Below are 17553 nucleotides of genomic sequence, written 5' to 3'. Positions count from 1 at the left end.
TTTAGTGTGTTTATGTCTGTGATTTTTAACCTGTAGATTGCTGTCAGGATTCTGGGCTTTTTTTCTTTAGTATCCTTAGTACATCTATATTAAAATGGTTGCCCTTCTCATGAACATATATTGCTTACACAGATGAACACACACACACACAGAGAGAGAGAGAGAGAGAGAGACAGCCAAAAAAAGACATTCTGAATATGTTTTGGTATATTGCACGTATCTCCTACTTTATGGAATGTGGGCAACAGTAAAGTTTACAAAATAATCTGGAGTAGAGATCCTATCTTCCATAGAAGAGCATGAGTGAACCTTAAATCTGGTCTTCAGTTCCACATTATAAGCCAAAGTATGTCAAAAGTGATTGATATTTTCTTTACTATGAGTCAGGAATGCTGCACGTTAGGGTTGGACTACACTTTTTCTTACTTACTTCTTACTACTTTTTCTTACTAAAAAGTGTTATGTAAAAATTTCAGTTGACCAATGCCATGATTGGCAGCTGTGGAGATCAGTATCTATGGGACCACCTCATAGAAACATCAAACTAATTATTATAACTTATACATAGTAGTTTGTGGCTTATGTAATCCCATATAGTTGTGATATGTTTAGTAAACCAAATCATGACTGTGTAATATGTGATCTCAGTCACAGATTAGTATGGCTGTCCATCTGACAATTGGGAGAGCTACTTAAGGATGATTTGGTGGAGAGCTAAAAGCCCCTAACTCAGATGCATCTTTCTAAGGAAACTAAATTGTCAGTTCAGCCATATAACATTCAGAAGACCAAGAAATGCTCAGAGGTAAGCAGAGCTCTGGGAAAGCAAAGGAAGAAACTATATTTATAAACTGCTTTTCTTTCAACCTCTCGTTTTTGTAGTCCTGTCCCTTTATCTCATAGTTAATCCCAATAGCTTAACTTTTCTCACTAGGCACATGATGTCTTATATTCAATCAACCACTATGTTGTTGAATACAACCTTATACTCTAATTTCAGTGGTGGGATTCAGCCCGTTCACACCACTTTGGCAGAACTGGTAGCTAATTTTTTGCTGCCCACACCCAGAATGGACTTCTGGAAGCGGCATCCACACAGAGAACTGGTTGTTTACATATTTGAATCCCACCACTGTCAAATTTGCATGAAACAGACTGTAATCCCTCCTCTCTTTAGGCCTGCCTTTGTCTCTAGGATAGTCAATAATCAGTAAATCAATTTTTTTCTCTATAATTGTGTCCATCCTCAAAATTCAACTCTGGGATTGGTAACACCAATCAATCTGTGGATTCCTACTTTCATACCCACTCATAACATACCCCTGAGAAATTCTCCAATAATACCAATCCCCTTAGAAACTCCATAAGTAAATATAGTAGCAGAAAATAAATGGAGAGGGGGGGGGACTATAATTTAAATATGGCCTGGTGTGACCAAATTACAGTTATGCATATGACTGGAGAATGATGAGTATTGACCTAACCTACATAGTATCTGTTTTACTGAAAAGTACTATATGAACATTTCTATTAACTAAGCCATGATGGGTAAAGGAGGACAGAATCCTGTTGGCCTGTTTGTTGAGAATTATGGCATATGGAAGACTCTGGCTTAGAATATAAGAGCACTAAATGCTGAAGAGAGGGATGAAATGAAAATATTGTACATCTGGGAAATTAAGAAAAGGTGAAAAAATTAATTAATGGAGGTGGTCTGATCTTGTGAAACTGAATTTATGAGCACATGCAGGAAAATGAAGGTTTACGTTTAATTCTAAATGAAAATAACTAAAATTATATGGCAGTGTGCATAAAATGGCATCATTAGGATGTTATGTGTGGGTATGAAAGTAGGAATCCACAAGTTGATTGGTGTTGCCAGAGTTGAGTTTTGAGGAAATATTGAGCAACATTCTAATGATGCAATTCAGAGAAAAATTTACTCAGGTAATATGAATCAATAAATGGGAACAAGATGCAGAGCAGAAGATGAAAGTTTTGGGGCTATTTGGTGATTCCTGAAAGAATGACAACTCATCTGCTTGATTTAAGTAAATATTTTTTCATACATATTATATGGGGGTGGTATTTTAGTTAATAAACTAAAAATGTAAGACTCCCAAGCTGATGAAAATCACTTATCTGTTCTCAAGATAAAAGTATGCAGGTGTAAGGAAACTAACTGAAGAATAAACGTAGATATTTATAATATAATCCTGTTTTGCTATTTATTACAAGAAAATTAGTTAAATATTAACTAACTGGAAACTTGTATATTCTGCTCTAGTTTCAAGCCATATGCCTTTTTCCTTTTTGAAGAAGTGCCTGGTATTTGATAAAATCATTGTTCATTTTTTATGGAATATTTAAAGATGACTCCAGCTTATTTTAACTTCAATAGTTTCTTAATATACAATATTTTAATGGGCAAAAAAGTGTTTTGTAAGTGGGTGATGATTGAACTAGATTTACCTGCTTTTCTCATCTCATGTCTTCAATTGCTTTAGCTTTTAACGCTTATTGTGTGCTATATAACTTTGCTTATCACAAAAAGGAAAGGCACAAAAGGTATCTAAATGCATCAGTAGCCCAAAACAACAACCAAATAAACCCCAGCATTCACTTAAACAATTTAATTCTGTAGGATGTAATTATAAACAGTAATGAAAATGATAAATGAGCTGAACTCATTATATACACTAGCCTATTTTAGATCAATTCTGAATTTGAGTAAAACATTTCAAAACTTCAGAAATTATCAAATAATGTTATTTATTTAGGCTTTCTGTAAAGGGGATATCTTAAAAGTATAAGAGCCTATTAAATAATTTCAAACTAATGGCTCATTCAATGCAATTTCCACAGCGATCCTGCAGTCGAGTTCTCCGTTCCTATCTAGGATGACTTCATCTGGGAATACTGGGGAATTGGCCTAACTTTCCGCAAAGAAAAAAAAAAAGCATATACTCAAATATCGAGTTCTCCCTATTGAAGAGAACAACAATAATGGTACAAATATAAACCCCAATAAATAACATGACATGTTATAATCAAATGAAAGATGCTACAGCAAGGGAAAATCTGAATTACAGTTCTTTCCAAGTAATTCCGTCACCGCAATCTTAAACATACTGTAGTAGACCCTGTTTTTTCTCTCTCCTGACTGCAAACACACAGGTAAGCGCGGCTGCCGGGAAAAACGTGGCAGAATTCGAGGCACAAGAAACACCTCCTTTCGTCCAACAGCACTTGGTCCACCCTACGCAGTTGGAAGTCTCGGGTAACGCCGCTTCGTGAGAAAGGAACACGTCATGCCTACACCAGCCAATGACTTCTCTTTGTGGACGTTCGGTCTCCAAGTCCGCTCGCATTCCACATTCTCTTGCCTTCCTTCTCGCTCGCCGTAGTTTGTTCCAAGATGGCGGCGGCCGGTGACGTGCCGGTCCGGGTTTGCAATCAGGAGATTGTCAAATTCGACCTGGAGATTAAAGCCGCCGTGCAGGTAGAGTTCCCGTCGCCGTTGCTCAATCATTCACGGTGTGATCGCTGGGCACTTTATTTATAAGCCCGTAACCGCTTGTCTCTATTATCAATGGTCGACCCTCCGGTACAGGTTTGTTCAGTTGCATCTCTCAGTCAACCTTGTAGCTGGACGGGTCAGTTTGGCTCAAGATCTGTGCTGTTATAAATACTGCAGGTCACTTGACCGTTTCGGCGACCCCAGATTTGGGCAACTGCTTTTTTGGACGCTGCAATGTTTCAGCTGTTTGTCTTTCCTACTCTGGTGTATGATGGTAGTCTCACCGTGGCAGCCCTCCTTCAAATGGTTATTTTTTAAAAATAATAATAATACTTGACTTAAAATATCCTACTGGTATATCATCCAGCCTTCCTGAAATTGCTGAATGTTGAGGATCCAGATATATGTTCCAAGAGAACATCGGTGCAAAAAGTGTATTGTGTTGGTTACATTTGTTTTTCGACTTTTCTCTGGGAATTCACAATGATGTACATTACTATTTTACCACAACAAACAACTCTGTGTAAATAGGCTGGGCTGAGAGGATGACTAGTTCAAAGTCACCCAGTAGAATTCCATGGCCAAAGATGGATTAGAATCTGGGTTTCTCCAGTCCTACTAGACTGACATTATAATTTTCTTGTTTTTCAGGATATCCGGGATTGTACAGGACCTGTAAGTGTACTTGCAGAATTAAATGCAAAAGTAAAAGAAAAATTCCAGCATGTACGTCTCCGAATACAAGTGAGGAATATTGACAAAACATTAATGGTGTTTTGAAAATAAAACCATAGATGTTTTTACTAGCTTCTGTCTCTCACATGTTTGCAGTCACCTGCATGTAATTCCTTGTTGCTTGAACATTAAACTATTGTAAAAGTTTTTTTTTAAAGGAGTTTAACATTGTTGAATTTATATCTGTCAGCAATGGTCAAAGATCACAAATTACACAGCTTGGTTTCACCAAAACTCATAGTAAGAATGTTGAAAATGTCATGAATTTATTTTACTGCTATTTCAGTTACTGTGTGTGCATTTGAAAATCTTATAATACATAATGTTAAATATCTGTTAGATACAATCTATGCATTATTATATTACTATAAATCTAAAAGCATGCTTCATAGTCTCAGTATGTTAAAGACATATGATGAAGTGGATGCAGAACTTGGAGAGGGAAGAGTGGGAACTTCAATAGAATAAATTTATTTCAAACATACTTAGAATTGGAACATTACTATTAGTTGCTGATATATTTTTTTGGTAAAACTTGCTGAAAATCTAACAGAAAGTTGGCTCAGTTTTTGTATGTGGTGACAATGTTGCAAAGTGCAATATTGGACAATGATTTAATCAATTAAAATATAGTAACAAAAGTAATCCTACTGGGGGGCAGGGATGGGAAAAGTTAATGTCCTTTAATTAGAGGAATAATGTGGAGGATCTAATAATTGTTTTCCTTTGGTGATGTGTATTTTCTTCATATCAGCTGGTTCTGCATCAGAATTGTCGCATCAAATACGGCCTTTAGTTTTATTCTTTTTACTAAATAAGCAATGTCTTACCCTCAAACGCTACTAAAGAACACCAGGTGTTCTGTTCATGCTCTGTAAATAATCTAAAAATCAAAGGTATGTACTGACTTGTTTCTGGGTAAGATAAGGAGAGAGATTGCAACATTCCATGGCTCTTGATCATTGGTGGGAATTTTATTCGCAACCAAGGCATTTTGTATTTGTGCATTTACTAACATATTCCCTTTTTGTATATAGAAGTATTCATAAATAATGTGTGTTTATGATGCTTCTTAGGAACTTGAACAGATGGCTAAGGAGCAAGATAAAGAATCAGAAAAACAAATATTACTCCAAGAAGTAGAGAATCATAAAAAGCAAATGCTCAGGTCAGTTAAAAATTTCAAGTTACAAAGACCAATGAAGCAATATGTTTTATTAGCTGAGCCTGCAGAATAGGAAATTTGGAATATAGGAAGCACTGAAGTTATCCCTCACACAAGATTTGATTGATTGTATATTTAAGTTCTATACTTCCCTTTCTGTAAGCAACTCCCTACTTGTTTTTAAAGTAATCAAGGCTCTGATTTAACCATAAGTGGTTATTATGCAAGAAGGTAATCACCTGCCTTCAATGATTTTTTGCTTTTCTTCTGTACTACCAGACTTACTGAAAGAGCTTCTTCAACCCTGTAGAGCAGATTTGGAAGGCATATGGATAGGAGAGAGGAGTTCAGTTGGACACAATCCAAGAACTCATGAGGGAAAAAAGTTTTTTAAAAAATAAATATCTTGTGCCATGTTTGTTCAGGGGAAGAACCTTTACTATGTGTTGCTCTGCACATAGCAATTTATCAATTAAATATCAAGGTAAAATTCAGCTCTGTAAAATGGGCTGGAATGATGGGATTGGAGAATCACATGAAGTAACAAGGGACCAGAACAGTTTGCTTGTTTGTTTGTCTCCCAGTCAAGTATCTTAGTATTCCTTTCTCAGATCCCACATATTCCCCACAATACAATAAATCATGTGCCTTTCAAGCTTAAAAGTACAGGTTTATGATAGCAGGACTGATTTTTGTTTGCAGCTGGTACTCAACCTGTTATGCATGAGGGTCTCTAGAATGCAGTATCTAGACATCTTTACATCTCCATTAAATTTAGTGAGGTTTTCTTCCAAAAATGTGAGTTCTTCCTTCTTTTCATAGAAAAAAATAGCTCCCTACAATACTGTGTTACCACAATTAGCTATGATTTGCAATGCAACTTTTGATCAATTGATGGAAAAATAATAGTTTGATTCGGGCCATCCATCCAGTGCTAGACACATTGTTATAAATATTGCCAAAAGTTTGGATAATAGTTATTGATTTCTGTAAGCATCCAGATATTTTCACTGTTAAATGGACCACCAACTAAGAAACACTATTTATGTGGTGATAAGATATAAAGAAATAGAAAAATAAATATATAACACAGTTAATATAACAGCTAATATAATATGAATGCTAATAAAATGTTAATTAAGCTAATGGCAAATTGAATGCTTTAATTTTATGCATTCAGGTATTTCAGGAACTTTGTATATGATATGAACTTTGTGTATTAATAATTTCAGCAATCAGACAGCCTGGCGTAAGGCAAACCTAGCTTGCAAAATTGCAATTGACAATTCTGAGAAAGATGAATTGCTGCGAGGAGGAGATCCTTTACGACAAAGGTATGCCATTATTCTTTTTCATTATTATCAAAAATCAGCACAGAAATTCCCAACCTCCTGCCAAGTACTATTTCAGAAATCCATTCATGTGAACCATTATAAATCTAAGTTGTTCTCTCTTAATGAAGCGTAGCAAGCAAATCAGACAACCTGACTGACAGACATAAGTGGGAGAGCACTACTTTTGGCCTATAGAGGAAAAACAGAGGTTGCCTTCCTAGTGATTTGGGGCTGGGAAGATAATTAAGTAATTTTCTCCTACCATCAGGAAATGGCTAGTACGTCATACTCAGGCTGGAACAATTGGGGTCATTACTCTAAAGCAAGTAAAGTTGCAATGAGCTCAACACTTGATGTCGTCATGGACAAGTATGAACAACTTGGTATAATGTAAAAACATGTTTTCTATTACTTTTTTAAAAGATGTTTTTCTACTTCTGTATTTAGCCTATCACTCCTTAATTGCGAGATGGTGTTAGTAACCATAGCTGGTTCCTCTTAGCTTTCTCTGTCAACCAAGGACAATTCAGGCAGTACTGAGTTCACTCAAAATAATGCCTGACCTGAGGAAGCCTAAGAATTTCAGCAAATGACAGCATCTAATTGACTTTGGTTGCTTTAGAAGCTACATTATGTAGGCATAGACCTAGTTAACTGATGGATGCAGGAGCCTCATAGTTTAGAACCACAAACTAGACTGGATAATTGAACAAAATATCTCAGCAGAAGGGAGTGGCAAATCCTCTCTGTGTCATCCCAAGGAAACTGTGTGTAATTGAAAGCATGTTTACAACGGTACTGCAGTGTTTCCCAAACTTGACAATTTTAAGGCATGAGGACTTCAACTCCCAGAATTCCACAGCCAGCAACGCTGGCTGTGGAATTCTGGGAGTTGAAGTCCACATGCCTTAAAATTGTCAAGTTTGGGAAACACTGCGGTACTGGAATGCAAGCTTGATGCCATCTTCTCTATGGTCCTTCTGATTTTGAAGAAGAAACTATAAAGGAATACTATATGAACCTCCATGCTGGATTTCTTTTTCTCTTCTCTTTCAGAAAGTCTACTAAGGAAAGCCTGGCAGAGGGAGCAAGTAACATCACAGAGAGCCTGATGGGAATTAGCAGGATGATGTCTCAGCAGGTTCAGCAAAGTGAAGAAGCCATGCAGTCTCTAGGTATCTAAATAATCTGGAATTAAGTTCAAGATGGACAGTTGGTCTTCTGATGCAACAGGGCTATCCTGGTTCTTCCCACCCCTATATCCTCCCCAGAGCTATTGGCCTTTAGTCATTTATATGGTCCTTTGATGAGAGGAAGAAACCAGGAGAATTAGGCCTGATGTACCTCACTGGAGACATTTGTGAATTCAGTTTTCTGTGTGAGAAATCATTGCTGCTTTCATTGCCAAGAAAAGAAATGCTTGAATCTGACACTTAGATTGAAGGGGCAAGTTGCCTTTTCACTTCAGTGATTTACACTTTTTTCTCCCCAATATTATTTTATTTTAATTCCTTTGCTTATGGTGATGACCTCAAAAGAAGGCAGCACCTAGCCTGTCTTGCTAATTCCAAAGAGAATGGCTAGCACTTTGAAGGGAGACCAGCAGAAAAATCTCAAGAGATTGAAAATGCATATTACAAGGAATTGAGTAGCACAAGGCAAACTGACTGTAAGCAAAAGTTATCACTGTGGACCCCCTGCTCATTTTCCATAGGGTCGTTAAAGTGCCTTTGAGATTATTTGATTATGCTGTAATCCATTCTGGGGTTGGGGAGTCTGATCTGAATTTGCTTTTGGTTAGATAAGGAAATGATTGGTTTTATTGTGCAAACTCTTCCATTATATGTTTATCTTGGCGCTTTCCCTCTCAGTTTTTAACTGTAGGCCTAATGCTTTTATCTGATTTTAGATGGATCAGATTGCTTTAATTAAATGCTTATGAATGTTTATACATTGCCATTTTAATTATTTACATCTGCCTTTTTAAAGTGCTTGTGAACAGCCTTAAGGGAGAGCATGGTCTGTTGGGATGCAGAGTTTGGCTGAGGTGAAAGTTTTGAAGGTTCTGGAACTTGAGCCAACTCTGATCTCAGTCTTTTATGAATGGGCTTCTTCAAGATGGTAATATATCATTTGGACTTTCAGGTGGTCATCGGATAACATGAGAGCCATTTGAACTGATTTCATCTGGTTCCAGATCTAAAAATGTGAAGCTTTAAGCCAGTTTACCCAGTGAACTACATGTGATATGTTTTCTTTCACAGGACACAAAAAAGATGCTTCCACAATATATGATTTTGCTAGATCAGGGGTCTTCAAACTTGGCCTTTTTATGACTTGTGGACTTCAACTCCCAGAATTCCTCAGCCAGGCACATTGGCTGAGGAATTCTAGGAGTTGAAGTCTACAAGTCATAAAAGGGCCAAGTTTGAAGACCCTTGTGCTAGATGCTTCAGAAACAATCCACTGAAATGTACATTTTTATCTTTCAGTTAATTCTTCACGAACTATCTTGGATGCCAATGAGGAGTTTAAATCCATGTCTGGAACAATACAGCTGGGGCGAAAGCTTATTACAAAGTATAACCGCAGGGAGCTGACTGATAAATTGCTCATCTTTCTTGCCCTTGCCTTGTTTTTGGCCACTGTGCTTTACATCTTGAAGAAAAGACTATTTCCATTTTTGTGAAAGGAGGAAGTGTGACTGTGAGGAAAAAAGAAAGGCAATATATTGCAGAAAGACTTCTGACAGAAGAGACTTCCATTAGGCAGAACTTTACATTGTACTAGTAAGCTAAATGAGCAGCAGATTAGAACAAGAGGAAAAAGTGTGCTTGTTTGCTCTGAGGCTGGAAGGCTGTATCATTCTGTGAGGCATATTCCAACATCCCCCATCTTTGGCCATTTCTACTCCTTTTCTCAGTTCAGTACAGAACTGAGAGGACTGGAAGAATACTAATACAAATAAGGTTTATATATTATTTTAGATATATTGTATACTATACCACGTGGATGCCAGTACTGTGAAAATTTTATAAATTAAATGAAGCAAAGTGTATAAGCCTTATTACTGGTTCTTTTTAAATTATAAAAATGAACTTTTCCTCAAATTGTCTCCAGAAAAAGCAATGAGGCAAATCTCCAAATGTCTTTTTAATTGATAGGTCTATATTATTTGTTTATATGTTTCTCTTGCCAGTGTTATTTAGACACTGCTTCATCCCAGATTCTAGTTCTATCCTAGGCCAAGTAATCCGTCTCAGATCTAGATTTCTTCCGAATAATCAAAAAATTTCTCTGCCAACTGTACTGGACCAGTGTACTAGATTGTATCCATGGTCTTCAAAAAGAGGACTACATCCTGCACTGGATTGATTAAGCTTGATTGTACTTCACTAAATGTTTGTTACTGAACTGAAAGAAGTTTAAAAAAAGGTAAATATATTTTCCTCATTTCTACTTGATAGAGGGCAGAAGCTAGACCATTGTTCATGATTATAGACAGGTAAAAATTACTTTAGTTTATAAGCCACTTTTGAAATCTTTTATCTGTAAACGGTCCAGGAGTCGCTCTATGAGTGAGCTGGGTGGTATCTAAATTCGATAAATAAATAAATCTTGCCAAGAAGACTCCAAGGACTTGTACAGGCAATTGCCGGGAAGTGAACACTGACTAGAAGGCCTGTATGTGCACATGTACGTGTACGCACACACAGACAAACACATTGAGAACCAGACTGATTTTGTGCATATGCCACAAAATAGCACTGTGATTTTGTGCATATGCCACAAGATGGCACTAAAGGACCATGTTTTTTAAAATAACAGACTGTTCTTTAATTTGCAGCCTTTGAATGGGCATCTATTCAAAATAATAGTGTTGCCTTAAGCATAAAATGCTAGACGAGGGGAATCAAAGAAGCAAACTGCACTTGGAAAAAAAAATTACCTATCCAGCTCTGGTATCTTTTGCACTAATACTTATATTTAGCTCTCCTATTAAATTGGCATTTATTTCAATCTTACAAGCAAAAGAACTAAATAAACATTGTTATTTGTTTATGTGAGTTTTGTAGCACTAGGTGAACTTTTTTTGTTATGTTTAAAACCAACTTCTGCAAAGAGTTCTCTGGCATACTGTAAGAGGGTAAAATATGCTGTGGGTGTATAGAATTCTGTTCAGATCCCAACATCCAGAGCAACCTTAGTGGAGATGGGATAAAGTGAGCTACAGTCTAAGGATCTTATGCAATACTGTGGATGACAGTCCCTTACTTTTCAGTAAATTGACCCATGCAGAGAGGCTTGCTTTCATAAAAACCCATAATAATAGTGGTCCAATTGATAAACTGCAATCTAGTTTTCATCAACTGGGTTAGTCATTTTAGCCACAAATGTCTAAATGCTTAAATGTCAAAAATGGGGGACATTTTCTTTGACTAAGAAAACTGTTTTTCCAAGATGCTGGCTTCTAATTACGCTCTATGGCAGTGTTTCTCAACCTTGACAATTTTAAGGCATGTGGACTTCAACTCCCAGAATTCCACAGCCAGCATCGCTGGCTGTGGAATTCTGGGAGTTGAAGTCCACATGCCTTAAAATTGTCAAGGTTGAGAAACACTGCTCTATGGTTTATAAAATTGAACATCATCAACAAAAGAAAGCAGAGCAAGGAGATCCTGATTAAACCATGAACAGGATCTCTCTACCTGTTCACTGCAATGAGCCTTGGCAATGTGCTGAAACCAAAAAATCTTGCTTAATGCAGGCCTTGTGGACTAATTCAGCCTTGCTGACTCTGTCGGTTTATTTGGAAATCCCTGATTAATTAGTAAGTTCCCTCTTTTTTTTTTGTACAGTATATTTCTCATTACCAAATAAATTATATTTTTAAGCCCAGAGATTTGGCTGCTTTTGGCTTAATAAGTTGATTATTTGTTAAAGCCATCTCCATGTGCAAGCAATTACACAACTGCTACTTGTATTTCATAAATGGCATATTTAATAACTGTGGTAGTTTTGGGTTTTGGAGGGGACGGTCCGAAAGATTTTTTTTTTTAGTTTTCTTAGAGCTGATCTAAAGGGAGAGGTCCTTGGCAGAAAGTCTAAGGGGGCTGGGTGAGCCCCTTTAAGTTAGAGGTGGGCTGGAGGCTATGTTGCCTCTTATACAGAGGTTTACTTTTTTGCTTCTTTTAACTGATGATGCCACAAGAATAGTTTCAGAGTTGGGTGGCCTTGAAATACAACCAATACACGGACTTGAGTGGACTAAAAATTTCAGTTAATGAATCAGGATTCCGCAGACAGATTAAAATATATCAAAACATTCGGCTTCACAAGTACAGCTTATTATTTAGTATATTTCACTGGGAATCCTTGTCAAAAGATGCCTGCTAGTGAGATTCTAAATTATCTCTCGCTCCAGTTCGGTAATACTAAATGAAGGATGAAAATTTGATTCTCCAGATTTTGTTGAATTACAACTTGCAATGCCCCACCAGCAGGGCCTATCATTTGCTGAGTTTGAGAAACCACCAAACAACTTAAGCAAGGAGAAGTGGGGGCAGGGGGGAATCTGCAGTGCTGAAATGAGTTGAGGGGGGGAGAATGTGCTTACTGTAGAGAAATGCTTTCCACATTAAGAAACTTCTCCCAAATGGTTGGATGAGTTTACTGCTGGAGTGTTTCTAAAAATGCCACCACCAGATGCATGCAGTGGCTGTCACCTGCCAAGTGGCGCAGCCACATATGCCAGCTGGGAGAGGAATGGGCATGGCTGGCTGGAATCTATTTGGGTTGAGAATAGCCAAGCTCCAGATGCAAGTAAACATAGCTCCTCTCTAGAGCAGAGCCAGGAGACCAGGAGGACCACCCTTTTTCTTGCCTTGACTATTTTTACTAAATACCATTTGCCAAGACCATCTAGACTAATAGGGGTCTTCAAACCTGGCCCTTTTATGACTTGTGGACTTCAGCTCCCAGAATTCCTCAGCCAGCATGCCTGGTTGAGCAATTCTGGGAGTTGAAGTCCACAAGTCATAAAAGGACCAAGTTGAAGACCCCTGATCTAGAGAAAGACATCTCCAGAAGATTTGCCAAAACCTCTGCATATTTTACAAGCAGTGTGAGATGATTTCCCCCCCCCCCCTATTTGGATTTAAACTCGATAGTACTTACACATTTCGGAGTTTCCTTAGGGTAGGTTTCTTTTGCAATTTGATCCCATTCTCATTCATGGAAACAAGAAGATCTGTATGGTGTTCATTCTGTTTTCCAGTGAATTTTGGCCAGCTCAGTTGGCTTTGGTAATAGGCATTTCTTGGCTGGCGTGTGCTAGCAGAGTACATAATACAATTTGTATTAGGAAGAGAATTGCAGACTTGCCAGCAAATTTATCAAGAATTACCAAACACCGTTCAGTCTGCTCATTATGGTCTTATTCAGAACTTACTTCTATGGAATTCCAATGAATTTCTCTATAAATAAATATATTTAAGAGCAGTATTGTTTGACGCATTCTGTTTACCAGAGTGAATCGCTAAATGTAGTTTGGAGTAGACATGCATAGAGCTGATCTGCCACTTTGGTTTTTCCCTTCTATTCCTTTCTTCTTTTAACATAATTTTTAAAATATAATTCACCCCTAATTTCTAAAAAGAGATGGGCTTGATATGTAAATAAAGTAAATGCAAATAGATTGCCAATAATGATGTTGGATGAACTCCTTCCAAAGCAAAATGCTAATGTATTAAGAGGTTTGATCAAATCGATCAATCCACTGCAAGTTAAGTATCTTTACTTTGGAGTTACCGCAATTTCAGTCTAGGAAATATAGGTTCAAAAATCCTGCCTTGGCCTAGAAGCTCACTGGCTGATTGTGTCCAATCTTTCTGTCTCAGCTTCATCTACAGAGACTGCTATTAGAGACCATGGGGGGCTTTGCGATGTCTCATTGGGTTCAAGATGTGATGGACTTTAACTCCCATCATTTCCACAGTCAAACTGAAAATTACCAGCTCGATTACAGCTGCCATCAAGGAAGGCACAATCTCAATACAATTAATAAATAGAGTGGATCGCATTGATGTGCATGGAGAAATATGTGCTTGCCGCATTCTTTGTTGCTGAACTCATTAAGACTTTTAAAAAGTGCTTATCTTTCCCCGGATTATAACATAGGCTCTTGGATCCATTTAGCAGATTAACACAGAGACACTTTATTCCTGCCTCTTGTTCAACTGCTAACAACTGGACAGATTCATGCACCTCTTTTTATTTCCTTGCCATATTGGCAGGCTTAACCAAGTCTTTTCTAATGCTTGTTGAGATAAAAGATAGATAAGAGTTGCTATTTGAGTTAAGGAGATAACTAAGCCTCAGTACACAGACTTTATGTGTGGCAGTGGGGTGCTGCCATGCTGTTGGGCTAAGAATCAATTCACAGGGACCAACCAAAATTCAGCCTTATGTTCCAATACCCAAATGATTGTCATTTGAAAACTTGTCAACTTATTGGGCCCCAAACTTATACATGATTTTAAAGCCAGGAATTGGGTTTTACATTTTTATACCTGTGGGAATCCGCCTTGAACTGGGGTCTGGATTGAAAACCTCAACCTAGCTCTGTGTGGTGGGCTACCATGGTTGTTGATGTACCATCAGGGTGGTTGCTGGAAGCATTGGTGACTCTCAAGAAAACCTACACATGGCAGATAGAATTGGAATCAGTGCACTTAGACACAACGCTACTCTTTAAATCCTTAGAATAAAACCAATACGATTTCAATTGCAACCGCATGAAAACAAAGTTAAAGCCACGATGCAAAATACAGGAAATGCCTCCAGTTCAGGGGTGTCAAACTGCCAGGCCGGATGCGTCACGAGGAAACCGTGTCCAACCCATTGCCGGCAATGGGCAAAAGTTCTGATACGTCTGGTGATGTCACATGACGTCATGAGCTTGACATGTCTGCTCCAGTTGAATAAAAACAGATGCATAGTGACCTTGGTGAAGTTAGAACTAATATTTAGTTCAAAGCATCAAATCTACTCTCAGTTGCAAGTTGCCTTCTTTTAAAGTATCTGGCCTTTCAGAAATAAAGCCGACTGTTCATAGGCAGATATTTAATATTTGTAAATTCACAGTAAAATGTTATTTGAAATGCCAAATGTTATACCAATGAAATGTATTCAGTTTTTAAATGGAAAAAGGGCCGATTTAATTATAGAGGGAGCTTTAAAAAAAATTAAGTTGTCTCATTCAAAACCAGAGTTCATATTGCATTGGTTCATGCTTTCAATTCATCAGTTGTGTTTATTAAAGAAATGGATAACATTATAGATAATGTTTTTTGTTGGCATACACTTACTGTTTTTTTCCTGGGGCAAAGCCTAGCCCAGCCCAGCCCAGCCACTAGGCTGGATCCACCTGGTCAGCAGCAGGAGGAAAAAGATGCTGAAGGTCAACTGGGGCAGTGGCAGGAGTCTCAGAGTACAAGGTGGCAAGGACAACTGTAGCTGGGCCAGGGTGAATGTGGCTTCCTGGGGTACAGCAAGCAGCCCCAGAACCATGTAGTTCTTGGGCTACATGCCATCCCACAAGCAGAGTACAGGGGCAGCCAAAAGGCAGGGATGGGGACACTGGTGGGATTCAGCACCACTTCGGCAGAACCGGTAGTTAATTTTCTGTTGCCCAGGCCCAAAATGGATTTCTGGAAGTGGCATCCACACAGAGAACCGTTGTTCATATATTTGAATCCCACCACTGGATGGGGAGGAGATAGATGAGTGAGGGGAGTTGGAGACAGCAGCCCCATTCCTCACTGAGGTTTGTGACTAGGAGGGACCAAGCCTGGAATGGCTTGGAATGGGGCAAGCACTTTCTTAACAGCCTGCAATTCTCAGTTAAAAACAGCACTGGCAGGATGTGGTTGCTAAGTGATGCAGTTGTATAATATCTTCCTTTACAAACACATCACTTAGTGATGGAAATTCCAGTCCCAATTGTGGTCGTAAATCGAGGACTAATGGTATTAAAAGTCAACATTTCAAATTTATCTGTATCCTTAATTCTTTTAGAACTTTCTTAGAACAAATCTTCAGTTTTTTGCTGTTTTTATTTCAGATTTCAAGTTCTTAAATTTATAGTTATTTTATAATTGAAGATAAAACTCGCCCAATGGCTTTTAATTTTATTGCTTTTAAACTAATGACAAAAAAGGAAAAACAAAATACAAAGATAAAAATACATACATTGTCAAAGGAAAAGAGCACATAGAAAGTGCTTTTAAAAAATGAAAAACTACAACAAGAGGAAAGGATAAAAGATACTTTAGCACTCATTACAATTCTAATATAGTTATCTAATGCAATTATTCAAGTTGTTGTTGTTAGTTGCGAAGTCGTGCCCAACCTATCGCGACCCCACGGACAATGTTCCTCTAGGTCAGTGATGGCGAACCTTTTAGAGACCGAGTACCCAAAATGCAACCCAAAACCCACTTATGCATCATCAGGTGCCGGGTGGGTGTGGCCCATTGGCTGGGCGTGGCTGCGGTGGTAACGGCAGACTGGGTGGGACTAAAACGTTCAATCAATCAATTCCAACTTTGCAAGATTTTTTTTCCTCGTGAGAAGTTGAAATTGACTGATTGATTGACTGAACCTTTTTTTTTTTTTGCACATGGCGGTGGAGGCCTAAAGCAAAAAGGTTTTATAAAACCCATCTGAAGGCCTAGGACTGGGGCGACGGAGCGCGTGCTCACAGAGAGGGCTCTGAGTGCCGCCTCTGGCACCCGTGCCATAGGTTCGTCACCACTGCTCTAGGTCTTCCTGTCCTCTACCATCTTTTGGAGTCCATTTAAGTTCACAATTATTCAAGTACATACATTTATATAACTCTCATGTTTTTTAATCTACTGCATTTTGTATAAATGAGTTCCTTATTTCATTAGATGTTGGAATTATCTGGGTTATCTGGCCTGTTAGGCTGAGTCATCAGCTGCAGTAGGCCAAGGTATGCGGAAGTCAAAAGTGAAAAAACAAGTTTGTGCCGTGCGGTGCAAGGGATTGTTGTTTTGGTGTTTGTTAGTGTCGTGTGCAACAGCTGTATAGTAGCGTGTGCAAAACAAAGTTAGCACGTGTAATATGCTAATATGCTGGGTCATAACAAATGTGGTTGGTGTAAGGTGGTCACCAGGTGCCTATAAACCCGCCTTCTGATAACACAATAAAAGTGATGCTTCGGCTTTGTTTGGGGCTCCCATCCCGAGGAAACCACGTGTACGTGTCTGTTCTTCAACACCCATGGGAGACCGCTGGGCGCGTGAAAACCCACAATTAATGTCCAAAGTTTACATCTATATGTCTAATGAAGAGAAGGACTAGGGATGACATGATAGCAGTGTTCCAATATCTCAGGGGCTGCCACAAAGAAGAGGGAGTCAAGCTATTCTCCAAAGCACCTGAAGGCAGGACAAGAAGCAATGGATGGAAACCAACCAAAGAGAGAAGCAACCTAGAAATAAGGAGAAACTTCCTGACAGTTAGAATAATTAATCTGTGGAACAATCTGCCTCCAGAAGTTGTGAATGCTCCAACACTGGAAGTTTTTAAGAATAGACTGAATAACCATTTGTCTGAAATGGTATAGGGTTTCCCGCCTGAGCAGGGGCTTGGACTAGAAGGGACCTCCAAGGTCCTTTCCAATTCTATTATTGTTATTGTTGTTATTGTTATTCTAAATATTGACTCTCTTGCTATAAAAGTGAAAACATTCTCCCATTGTCTAGGCAATTCTC

The 17553-nt window shown here is 38.3% G+C and overlaps 1 protein-coding gene across 2 annotated transcripts; it reads left to right on the top strand.

Annotated features, from left to right (window-relative positions):
- The first annotated feature begins 3370 nt into the window (after positions 1-3370).
- BNIP1 (BCL2 interacting protein 1) lies at positions 3371-9812 on the top strand. Of its 2 annotated transcripts, none has more exons than XM_039352126.1 (6): positions 3371-3502; positions 4172-4246; positions 5332-5423; positions 6653-6754; positions 7811-7929; positions 9247-9812. In XM_039352126.1, exons 1-6 carry the CDS (start codon positions 3419-3421, stop codon positions 9441-9443), a joined length of 669 nt encoding a protein of 222 aa, XP_039208060.1. In that variant the 5' UTR covers positions 3371-3418; the 3' UTR covers positions 9444-9812. The 2 variants fall into 2 exon arrangements, with proteins under 2 accessions (XP_039208060.1, XP_039208051.1); XM_039352117.1 differs by having other exon boundaries at positions 4172-4264.
- Positions 9813-17553: the final 7741 nt, after the last annotated feature.

This window comes from Crotalus tigris, unplaced genomic scaffold (genome assembly GCF_016545835.1).
Source record: "Crotalus tigris isolate CLP2741 ecotype Arizona unplaced genomic scaffold, ASM1654583v1 scf7180000017568.12009008, whole genome shotgun sequence".
NCBI classification, from domain to species: domain Eukaryota; kingdom Metazoa; phylum Chordata; class Lepidosauria; order Squamata; family Viperidae; genus Crotalus; species Crotalus tigris.
This window is presented reverse-complemented; position numbering and strand designations above follow the sequence as displayed.

Coding starts and splice junctions, on each gene's coding strand:
- BNIP1 (XM_039352117.1), top strand. CDS start 3,419: ATGGCGGCGGCCGGTGACGTGCCGGTCCGGGTTTGCAATCAGGAGATT. Junction 3,503..4,171: donor AGATTAAAGCCGCCGTGCAG/GTAGAGTTCCCG, acceptor CTTGTTTTTCAG/GATATCCGGGATTGTACAGG. Junction 7,930..9,246: donor AGAAGCCATGCAGTCTCTAG/GTATCTAAATAA, acceptor TTTATCTTTCAG/TTAATTCTTCACGAACTATC.